This window comes from Onychostoma macrolepis, chromosome 15 (genome assembly GCF_012432095.1).
Source record: "Onychostoma macrolepis isolate SWU-2019 chromosome 15, ASM1243209v1, whole genome shotgun sequence".
Lineage (NCBI taxonomy): Eukaryota > Metazoa > Chordata > Actinopteri > Cypriniformes > Cyprinidae > Onychostoma > Onychostoma macrolepis.
In genome coordinates, this window is record NC_081169.1 from 17,359,288 (window position 1) to 17,372,220 (window position 12,933).

General features: G+C 35.9%; 1 protein-coding gene across 3 annotated transcripts in view; it reads right to left on the reverse strand.

The window, feature by feature from the left end:
• Window positions 1–12,933, reverse strand: part of dph1 (diphthamide biosynthesis 1) — a 151,707-nt gene that overhangs the window by 119,544 nt on the left and 19,230 nt on the right. For all 3 annotated transcript variants that reach the window (XR_009274339.1, XR_009274338.1, XM_058799227.1), the window contains exon 3: window positions 12,738–12,801. Coding sequence is in view for 1 of the 3 variants with exons in the window: in XM_058799227.1 (XP_058655210.1) it covers window positions 12,738–12,801 (64 nt within the window). In the remaining 2 variants the exon portion in view is untranslated. The remainder of the gene's footprint in view (window positions 1–12,737; window positions 12,802–12,933) is intronic.

Here is a 12,933-nt window from a genome sequence, read left to right on the forward strand (position 1 = left end):
ATTAAGAGCTGGGGGGTGAAATGTTTTTGAATTTGAAGATCAAGGTAAATTGTACTTAATTTGTCTACCGGGAAACATGCAAGTATCTTATGTTGCTTCTGAAGGGTAGTACTAAATGGAAAAAAAATGATATTTCAACAAAATAAGAAAAAATTGGACATCTTCATCCTGTTCTTAATGCATCGTGTTTCCTTCTGGAGCATCAGTGAATGTTTGAACCTTTTTTTAATAGTTGTGTTTGAGTCCCTCAATTGTCCTCAGTGTGAAAAGATGGATCTTAAAATCATACAGTCACTGCTGGAAAGGGTTCAAATATGCAAAAGATGCTGGAAAACTGAAGAATCTGCAGGACATGGAGGATTTTTCTGAAGAACAGCGGTCAGTTTAACTGTTCAGAACAAATAAGGGACTCATGAACAACCATCACAAAACAAAAAACAGTCGTGGATCATCCAGGTATCCAAACAGTATTAAGAACCAAGGGTTCCCAAACTTTTGAAGGGGGTTATTTTAATAATTTCAGCTATTTTTTGTATTGTGGACTATATGTAAACATCTTTTATGTAAAATATCTTATTCAGGACAGTACTAAATAAAAAAGAACATGCATTTTGTATGATCCCTCTTATTTTGTTAAAATTATTCACAGATTCTGCAAGGGGTTCACAAACTTTCGCATGCCACTGTATACCCTATCAAAGGTAAATTACAGATGTTCTAAAGTCATACAGAAGATAGAACAGAGAAACATTTAAGCCAATAGTCATCAGAATTTAATATACTCTACCATTCACTACCAATATATACACTACCATTCAAAAGTTTGTGGTAGGTGAGATTATTTATTTTATTTAGAAGAATTATTTATTTTATATTAAAATAAATAAATTGTTTTATTAAGCAAGGATACATAGATTGATCAAATGTGACAGAAAAGACATTTAAAATGCTAAAAAAAAAATCAAATTCAAATAAATGTTGTGTAATAAATGCCTAATAAAAATGTTTCAACTGTTTTTCAACATTGATAATAATAAAACATTTTCTTGAGCACCAAATCAACATTTTAGAATGATTTCCAATGGATCATGTGACACTGAACACTGGAGTAATGGCTGCTGGAAATTCAGCATTGCCATCGCAGAAATAAATAATTTTTTTTAAAAAACAGTCATTTTAAATCATAGTAATATTTGACTAATTATTCATTTTTTATTAAAGAAAATCTAGCCTAGCTCTTAGCCTCCTACTCCAACTTCATTCAATGTCAAATCATATAAGGCTGTTCCTACACTGATATAGTTCATAGTTGTAAAAATCAAAAGAAAAATGAGACTGAAATTCAATAATAATGTCAATCAAAGCTTATGTTTTATTATCAAAACATTTATTAGTATCCTTGGTGTTTTAATGTGAGTTAATAAGGCCCTAAAACCATGTTTCAGAATGGAAATGTTTCATTTTTCCAAATTTAGGTGTCATCAAAAAAAATATCTGTACTTTGAGGAGACAGAATCACATATTTTTGGACTGGAAATAATAAATATTTCTGTGGGACTGAAAAAAAAAACGAGAATATTAGAATCTACATGAAATATTTACAGTTTTAGGTCCCAAATACCACACGAGCAAAGTGTGAACAAAATCAGTACAGCAAAACTTTAAATCTGTCTGATCTGATATGGACAGACCCGATTAGTTCCGTGTGTGTACAACTGTGCATGAAATATGATAGAAGCAGCCAGGATATTCTTCTAAATATATCCTCTTGAATTCTATGAAATAAACAGGAGATACATAAGGATAAGAAAACTTTCATTTTTGGGTAAACTATCCCTTCAATTCAATTATGCCAATGCACTCTGATGAACTCGGCGAAAGACATTCTCTTAAGCTCGTAGTCATGCATCGCCCCGTATAGAAAAACATCAGGCATATGATCTTAATATTCAGAGTAGCGCAAACACATTTGCATAAATGTTGAGGGCTATAGACGGAAGAAAATCACCTCGCTCAATAGGACTGCGCCGAAAGGCTACAGTTGTGACTATATGCCAGCATTTTTATGAAACATTATGAGCGACGATCGATACAATAAAAAGCCTAGACCTTTAAACAGGAAACTCAATGAAAAGCCTGTTGCTATTCTGAGATGTCTTTGCTGTGAAGGCGGCATTATCAAGAACATAACACTTAGTGACAGACAGCACAGGAGGAGGTTTCTCCACACTCCTTATGAGCCTCAAACATGACTAAAACTGCAGGAGTCTTGGCCCAGTGCTGCGTACATGTTCAGTGGGGTTCACATGAGATCCTTTCACGCTTTCCGAATCGGTTGTCGGTGTATCAAAGTCAGACTGACGTATGCTCGGCTCTCGTGGTTTGTCGCAGTGTCTCTTAACAAGCCTGAACTCAAAGCTGAACACCAGAAAAAGATGTTCTTCTAAATGAGTTAAACAGCAACTCGCTACTACAGAGCTCAGTGATTTTTTATTTAACACCATATGCTGTTAGCATGACTATATTTAGCAGTGTGTATCATGTTTTTTTTCATTGGGGGTGAAGATAGTTTACCCTGTGTAGTGTCTACCTGGAGATAAACTAAATGTCAAACAAGCAGGCAAGTTTTGGGACATGCTACCACGTTACAACTGTTGTCTCATAGTCAGTGCTGGGAAGATTACTTACAAATTGTAGTCCATTACTGATTACAGATTACATGATGAAAACCCTAGTTAGTAACGTAATCTAGGCTACTCATTTTAGGTAATGTATTCAGACTACTTTTTAGATTACTTTTTTATTAAACTTGTTTTAAACATACCACATTGATATATATATATAAAAAAAAGCTAAGAAAAAGGAAATACAGTCAAACCAAAATTTATTCGGACACCTTCAACATTTCTCACATTGTATCACAGTTCATACGCTATAGTTTAGAAAATGGTAAGAAAATATGACAAGAACTCAGAGTTAAACTGTGTTAGAACAAATTCATCTTGATAATGTCAGATAACTTTGATAGAAAGGTATGTAATGTATTACAATCAACCAAAAATTATTTATGTACACAATTAGATAATACCAATTTAGGTTACCAAGAAATGCTTAATTTTGTTTAGTCTGTGGTGTAAAAAGGTTGCATTAGCAATTACAGAAAAAAAAACCTTAAGCAAAATCAGGTCAGGTCCTAAATTTTACTGGTAGTCCACTGTATGAAGAATTTTTGGGTATAATATGTCACAGTTCACTTTATTTTGCTATCCTCACTTACATTTATGAGCTATAGTGTCCTGCACCCACTGGTAAAAAAAAAAATATATATATATATATATATATATATATCTGGTGTCTGATTAATTTTTGGTTTGACTGTACATTCCTTGAAATATTTGTTTTTGTCTGTCTGTCTTTGTGAATATAGTCAAAGCTGAATGGTATGACACAAAAATTTTAAAGAGGGAAAAATAAGAATTAGGGATGAATAATTTACTGCCAATGTGTGAATAATATGTAACCATGTAACCCTTAAAAGTAACTGTAATCTAATAATGAGCATTTTAAAATGTAATATACCCTAATTACAAGTACTTAATTTTTGGAATCTGATTGCGTAATCCAAATTATATGTAATCAGTTACTACCCAGCACTGCTCATAGTTACGTGGATTGTTTTACTGCAAACTGGTCATTATAAAAGTTTGCAATGCTGTTGCCAATGAAATAAATATAATCAGGTTAGATATTGATTATTAATCACTCAAACACCTTTTTCTAAGTCTCTCTACCTCTCAGTCTCACACACCCACCATTTTTGTAGTTTTTAAACTCTTTTTATTGATGTTTATAGCCCTGAACTGAATCTTCCTGGGTTGTGGAGAATATTAGCTATCAGAGTGTGCTTGGATCTGCACTTCGAATTTCCATCTGAGTACCTTTCAAATACTAATTTAATAGATAATTCTAGCTATACGATCTGAGATGGATAGTATGCAAAATGGGAGAGTAGCTGAATACTGTCAGTGACAGTAGTGGCTTTCGCTACTTAGCTCCTACTTCAGAGCAGGGTCTAACCTATAGTCTCGCGTAGCCAGACCTTCAGACTGACGGCTGAAGGTCTGGGAACTTTGGCTGCTTTGAATGGCCAAGGCCCGCCCAAGAGGCCATATGAGTGACAGGTAGAGAAACCAATCACAGTTCGTCTTGTGCCGCGTCATGTTTAGGGGCGTGGAAATGTCACCACAATAACAGACCGGTGTGTAAAACTCTCAGACATATTTTAAAGATTCTATGCCGCAAACTTTAAATTTTTCACATACTTTTGAAAATCTAGCGTTTAGTTGATCCTGATCACCGTTGTAAACACGACAGCTTTCTTCTTCGATGAGGGAGTTTGGCGCCATGGCATTTTTGTTTCCAGGCAGAACGTTGAAGAACGCAACACAAACGTCTCCCGGAAATCCTGTATAACTCAACCAATCCGATGACGACTTCGAAACTCCTGAAGTGTTTCCCCCTTCCTGATTTTTTATTTTTTTGCATGTTTGTCACACTTTAATGTTTCAGATCATCAAACAAATTTAACACATCTTCCAAAAAGGGACACACACCTTCCAAAAAGTTAAACTTTTGTCGCATCAGTCCACAGAATATTTGCCCAAAAGTCTTGGGGATAATCAAGATATTTTTTGGCAAATGTGAGATGAGCCTTTGTGTTCGTTTTGGTCAGCAGTGGCTTTTGCCTTGGAACTCTCCCATGGATGCTGTTTTTGCCCAGTCTCTTTCTTATTGTTGAATCATGAACACTGACCTTAATTGAGGCAAGTGAGGCCTGCAGTTCTTTAGAGGTTGTTCTGGGTTCTTTTATGACCTCCTGGATGAGTCGTCTTTGTGCTCTTGGGAGTAATTTTGGTAGGCCGGCCACTCCTGGGAAGGTTCACCACTAGTTTTCTCCATTTGTGGATAATGGCTCTGACCATGGTTTGCTGGAGTCCCAAAGCCTTAGAAATCGATTTATAACCCTTTCCAGACTGATACATGTCAACTATTTTGTTTCTCATCTGTTTATGAATTTCTTAAGTTCGGAATGATGTGTTGCTCTTTAAACATACTTCACTTTGTCAGGCAGGTTCTTTTTAAGTGATTTCTTGATTCAACAGGTCTGGCAGTAATCAGGCCTGTGTGTGGCTAGTGAAATTTAACGCAGCTTTCTAAAATAATGTGGTTAATCACAGTTCTTTCATGATTTAACAGGAGGGGGCAATTAATTTTTCACGTAGGGCCAGGTAGGTTTGGACAGCTTTTTTCCCTTAATAAATAAAATCATCATTTAAAAACTGCATTTTGTATTTACTTGCATTATCTTTGTGTAATATTAAAATTTGTTTGATGATCTGAATCTTTTAAGTGTGACAAATAAGCAAAAAAATGTAAAATCAGGAAGGGGGCCAACACTTTTCACACCACTGTAAGTGTGTCATATGCATCAGACGTTCAGCCAGCGGTCTGTGGGCGTGACGTCTGAGGCGGAGACTAGGTCTAACCCAACACAATAGGAACTATCAGTAAGTGTACGGTATGTTGATTTAGGCCTGTACGATTGATAGAAATAAATCCAAAATCATGATTTGGCTTGGTGTGATTTTTAATTAAATAAATTTCACAAATGCTGCTCCATTTCTGAAAGCACTGTCGGTGAGTTTGAGTTAATATGCATTTGAAACAATATATTGTCACAATTGTGTGTTTATATCTTTCTTTCATTCAGCTCAGCGATAGGGATCCACATTAGGGACATTTTTTCCATATTAGGGAGTTGCAAGTTGATCAAGTGAATTTGCCATGCTGACCGACAGAAAGCTGCTTGGTTACTTTTATGTGAGCAGTGCTTCATACATTGTGACATCACTGATAATGGAAAACATAGTTTTTTTGCCCATAAAATTTCACCTAAATATGTGTGCCTGGACCAGTATCCTAGGATAAGTACACCTTTAGTCCTAGCATAAACACACCATCCATATGTCCATTCCACAAGAAGCAGTTTGTAGCTACGAGTGTACAAGAGACATATGTGATAAATTATAGCATGAAGTGTGTGGGAATCCACCTTTAAGAAGGTATACGCACCTTTACCCTGTGTAGGTGTTTTCAGCAGCATTCGAGGAAATGCAAGTACACTGTGTGAGTATACCTACAAAATTTAGTGTGTGTCAGATGTGGATATATAATGTGGAAGTGTGGCTGATTGTGAGTGTGTGTGCAAATCAACTGCAGCTTTTGCTGTAATACATAGCAGCTTGCTCTCATTAGAGCTTAAAACCTCATCTTGTTTAATCAGCTTATATTCTGACTAGGTTTATACAACCTCTTTTCCGCACACTGACATGGAGCTCAGTCTATCACCGATCACAACAGTCACATCCTGTGCAGTCTCCAATCTCCAGTGTTCTTCTCAGTCCCATGAAGATTCCAGTACACAACGCTGTTTCTAATCCATTCTAGTCTCTGTCTGATGTGATCTGTCTGATGTTTTATCTCAAATTTGGGATTTGTGCCTATAGCAGTGTCATGTAACAGCTAATCCTTTCCCGTGGCCCTGGGTCAGACCAGCATGACCCTGAACAAACTATAATCTGGGGTCACAACATACACACAAAATATCTGGCACTGTTTACCTGGTATTAACATTCGTTTAGGCCAATATGATCCAGAGCATCACTAAGTACAAATTTAAATGGTGTCCAAAATGTTTGCGATCAGATCACTCCTACACAGGTAGTTAGAAACAGTCCTAAAGTAATATATATATATATATATATATATATATATATATATATATATATATATTATTATTATTTTTTTTTTTTAATTACTTTATATACTTTATACTATACTAATTACTTTATATATGTATTTAATAGTATTTATGCTGAGCTACTAAATTTGAGTAGAAAAGAAAATATAACAATCCTTATGAATTACTGGAAACTGTAAAAGTTATGTAAATTCATAAATAATTGATACTTTTTCAGCAAGAATGCATTAAATAATCAAATTACTTTTACACTGCTACCAAAAAAAAATTATAATATTTTTTGTATCACCAGAGAAGCCAGAATAACATATATTATGGTTTACACAAAATTATGAAGCAGCATTAAGAAAGAACTGATCATTAGAAATGTTCCCTGAGCACCAAATCTGAATTAATTATGTGAATGATTTCTGGAGGATAATGAGTAATGACCGCTGAAAATAGAAAACAGTTGTTTTAAATTATAATAACGTTTCACAATATTACTGTGTTTTACTGTATTTTTGCAACCTTGGTGACTTTTTAAAAACCTAAAAAAATCTTTAAAATATAATATTTATATATTCAAAATTATGTACCGTTTTATCTAAATAAATTCAAAATAAAACACTAAAAACTACAATAAAGTTTCAAATGCCACAACGCATGTTACTACAAGGTGTAAACAGCAATTGTGTTTCAGCCAGCCACTTGTGATCTGATCACCTGAGACTGATTATAATACCAGATGTAAACAGGGTTTGTGTGATCGGTGGCCTCCTGTTCAGGTTTCATCACATCATTCAGCAACATGCAGAACAACACCACAGTCTAATGAAGAGCATTTCTTTCCAGCAACTGCTTTATGCCTAAACAGCTGGAGCCCTAAACACCAACGAGGAATAAATGTCCTATGCGAGCCAAGCTAAAGGCCCTCAGAGAAACTGCAGATCGAAGAAATCCTGCTGGCAGCAATCCAAAGATGTGGCTGCGGGAACGAGGGGGAGAACATGCAGAAGAGGGATGGAAAGCTGTGGCTGATGTCAGGAGGAGACGGGGGCTTTCGCAAAGTTAATTAACGGACATTAATTGCTCTCATTAAACACTGACTGGTTTCATTGGGTTTCTGAGTGTCTGGACATTTGTGATTCTAAGCCCTGCAACGATGAGAAAGAGGCAGCTCTTTAGCTGAGAGCACTATGGCCGTCTGATAAGGAGGGTAGAGTACACATTACACGACAGACACACTCAAAACACTTCTCACACACTTAAGTGGACATAGAGACCGCAAGAGAGGGGTCAAAACCGTCGCACCATGATATTGTGCTATGGTTAATCGGAAAAAATATTGGTAACACCATGGTAATGATTAACATATGTTGGAGTACCATGTAAATACAATAAGTAGAAGAATATACAAAATAGAAAAGGCCAGTGTTCATTTTTTTCATCTTTTAAATGTAGTCAACATTTTATCATGTCATATTCATTTATTTTATCTCAAGAAAAGATACATGGCCAGTGTACATTTCAACAGCTTTTTTAATTAATATTTTTAGTCAGGTTTTTTAATGAAAATGTCTTTTAAATGTAGTCAATATTTGATCATTTCTTATTTATTCATTTTAGTCAACTTTACTTTAAATTTCATACAACAAATTTGGTATCTAATACTTCAAACATTTGTACATTCATACATTAATTTAAATGTAGATTAGCATTCAATAGTTTGGGGTCCATAAGACTTTTTTTTTTAAAGAAATTTTTATTTTGCAGGAACACTTTACATTAAACAAAACAGACAGTAAAGACATTTATAATGTTACAAAATATTAGAGGTCGACCGATAGTGGATTTTACCGATACCGATAGCTAGGTTGGACCACACTGGCCGATACCGATTAATCAACCGATAGTTTTCAAAATGGATACTGAAAGAGAGCTAGTGCTTTACTATTAAAAAAAAAAAAAAAAAAAAGCAGCAACAGTACTGAACCATACTTTGTAAATGAATAAAAATATTAATATTATTTACTATACTGATCATTAAAGTTATTTCATAATTTGCTAATGTTAAAAGAAGAAACTTTAAAATGTAAAAATATAGCCTATTAGTAGCTAATAATGAATGTTGAAATGAAAACACTCTAACAAGGAACAATACTTCTACATTTTTCATTAATGAATAATCAACGAATGGACTTTTATTGTTAAATGTTACCATTTAATTTCAACAGTCATGCTTAAAGATGGCCATGTTTAAATATCTACACAAGGCCATAGCATTAAAATTACATACATATGGATATTGTATGTGTACTCACACACTTTATTTGCTTCTATTTTTTAACACTTGATAATTATCTAATCAAAAAAAAAAAAAAAAAAAAGTTAGTCGCGCAGCGCTGCGTCTAGGAGAACTCAGAGGTATCACACACACACACCAGACGCTTTGCGTTCAATTCAAGTGGCGGTCTAAAACAATTTATTTAAATCACCAAACGGACATAAGTTTGCTTCAAGAATGAACAATGTGGCATAAATGAGTTTGAAGTTCGGTGTTTAAAAAAACAGAGCAAGCGGAAAGAGAACGCGCAATCTATTACAGCTCTCTATATGAAGCATACCGACTTTATTAGAGCCACAGAAAGACAAACGTTTTGCTGAAAAATGCACAATACATAATTTATAGCCTAGGGTGAAGTCATTATATACATTCACAACGATTTGGGACAAATATAATGTAATTTAATAGAAAACTATGTGAATGGCGCTCTGTTCCGCGGCAGCCTTTTCTGTCGGCTGCATTTAAATGCGCGTCTGGAGTTTCCCGCTCTGTGCAGCGCGCAGTGTCACGTGTCACAATAAACAACACATGCTGTCAGTGATTTCCGCCTCTAGAGGCCGCTCTCGTACTGTATAATGCCAGCGGACCCTTCTCAGCCATTCCGGCAACGGTTGCAAACCGGAAAACTATCGGCATGGATTTTTGCCGATAACCGATAGTTGTGGCAATCAACTATCGGTGCCGATTAATCGGCAAAACCGATGAATCGGTCGACCTCTACAAAATATAAATAAAATATAAAACATTAAGTAGCACAACTGCTTTCAGCATCAATAATAATAATAATAATAAATGTTTCTTGAGCAGCAAATCAGCATATTAGAATCTTTTCTAGGATCATGTGACACTGAAGACTGCTGAAAATGTAAGGTTTGCCATCACAGGAATAAATTACATTTAAAAATGTCTTAAAATAGAAAACAGTTATTTCAAATTGGAATAATATTTCATAATATTCCTGATTTTAATGTATTTTTGAGCAAATAAATGCAGCCTTCATGAGCATAAGAGACATCAAAAAAAAAAAAATAATAATAATAATTCTTATTAACCCTAAACTTTGGTAGTGTATCAACATTTAAAATAAATTCTTGTGGTGTTATTTTTTCCTTGTCTTGTTTTTTTCTTTCTTTGTTAACAGTATGTTTTAATTAAAAAAATTAATCTTGTCTTCATTATCTTTTACAGAAACCCCCAAAAACCTTGTTAAAGGATTAGTTCACACAAAAATGAAAATTAGTCCATGTTTTACTCACCCTCAAGGCATCCTAGGTGTATATGACTTTCTTCTTTCAGACGAATCCAATCGGAATTATATAAAAAATTGTCCTGGCTCTTCTAAGCTCTATCATTGCAGTCAGCGGGTGTTTCTGTTACACAGTCCAAAACGTCAAATAAAGTGCGAATACATTAAAAAAAAAAACATGCCTCACACGGCTCCGGGGGATGAATAAAGGCCTCCTGTAGCAAATCCATGCATTTTTGTAAGAAAAAATATCCATATTTAAAACAATATAAACAGCTTTGTGTAACAGCCGAGAGGCACAAGAGACTGTCTTTCTAACGAATGACGTAGGACGCAGCGCATGCGCGTGTGAGTCTCGCAAAAACCAACGTTTGTTTATAGGAGCAAAGGAAGCAAAGCTTTCTTACTTTACCAAAGCAAAACCAGTCTCTTCTTGGCTTATATCGAAATCCTCCAACATTTTTCTTTATAAATCCTCATTTTGTGCTTCTAATTCGTGACCGGCATTTTGTTTTGTTCTCTCTCCTCACTAATCATGCAATGCCAACATCCTGTCATCTGCCGGAAGGGCTTCTGCTTATGACCGTTAGATTAACTGAGAGAGATGTGTTTATTACGTTTGAAATATGGATATTTTTTTTTACAAAAACGCATGGATTTGCCCCCCGGAGACGTGTGAGGCACGGTTTTTTTTTTTTTTTTTTTGATTCGCACACTTTATTTGACGTGTTTTGGACTGTGTAACAGAAACACCCGCTGACTGCGATGATAGAGCTCAGAAGAGCCAGGACAATTTTTAATATAACTCCGATTGGATTCGTCTGAAAGAAGAAAGTCATATACACCTAGGATGCCTTGAGGGTGAGCAAATAACAGGATAATTTTTATTTTTGGGTGAACTAACCCTTTAATTATTATTTTCATCGAGATTAACACTGGACATGTCACTAGAACAAGAGCAAAAAGTAGATGGGTTAGAGAAACAGGAAGTTGATGAATACAGGATGTAATTGCAGCAGCGCTGACAGCAGATCTACATCAAACAGAGGGATTTGTGCTAACCAGGAGAGTCATCAAACAGCGAGACTTTCACACGACCCAATCAAAACATCCAAAGCCGTTCGCTTCAACTCACTGACTCTATGCACACCTCCAAATCGAACCAGCAGCCCTGAGTGAGAAGCAACCATTACAGTCCCATAATGTTTTCGTAATACAGATGAATCCTCTGGGAATGTGACACTTTGAGTGCGGTTCCCGAGGCTAAACATATCCCTCAATGGAAACGCTCACCCATCTCTCAGCTGAGAATGTCCCTCATTAGTATTGAGCAGACATCCGGAATAGGACTCTGCTTATTCGGAGGAAAGTGGGAACATACTTTAAAGAAACAGGTGGAACATTCTTCCCAGGAGATGGTGGAAGAGAAATGTAATGTTTAGTATAAAAGCAGGCAAGGCTCTTAATGGAGGAGCTGAGCCAAAACAGAAATTTCTGTCATTATTTACGCATCCTCATGCTTACATTCTTTCTCTAGCACAGAAAAGTATGTTTACTCGGTTCCATGCAATTACAACGAATGTGAACTCTTTTCAGGCTTTAATAAGGATGAAAAAGGACCATAAGCATCATGAAAGCGGCCACTACGACTCATGTTCTATTCCTTCTAAAGTAGCTTTGTGTGAGAAACAGACCAAATCTACGTCAATGTTCACTTAAAATCTTGAAATCAATCTTGACTTTGCTTAAGAGATGTAGAAATGTCCAATTTATGAACAAAACACTGACTCAAATACACATAATCAGATACATCAGAATATCACTTTTTGTGTTTCACAGACGAAAAAAGTCATACAGGTTCATTTTTGAATATATACTTTTCCTTTAACACCCATGAACGCCCTGCGAACAAATTTTTGTTGCCACGGCACATTGTTTATCATTAAGCGGAGCTACTAGTGTTCATTAGCATTAAACCCAACCGAAGTGGGAGGCGTGGCCAGACTCTTTTATTTATTTATTTTTTTTGTCTACACTGGAACACGAGCTGCACTTTTGTATGCTGCGTGCTCTGCGCAGACTGTAACAAGATGTAATTGAGAAGAATAATGGTTTTGTCCACTTCATGTCATTAACTAGCGAGTCCGTGATAGCTAGCTTGTGTCTGCAATTGTGTCTAATTTTCTGCTGAGACCCAGATACGGCTACAACGGGGAATGATGATAAGCATAGAGTTTTTTTAATGAGCACAGAGGTCTTCTGCAGGCTCAAATGCTCTTCCTATTTAACCAAGGACGTGCATCCACAGTCCTGAGGTGCCCTGTGTGAGTGTATGCGGTACCCACCTCTCAATGATGTCAGCGATCACACAGGCAAACATCTGCAGACCCTCGGGCAACTGCAAGGCCACTGCAGGTCAAAGATAGAGAGTCCAGTCAGTGCAGTATAATACAATATGAATGACAGCTGCTCTGGCCTCCTATATATTAGTCTGGCCATGCAGGCAGTCTGATGTGCAAAATATAAACTAGGGATGTACCA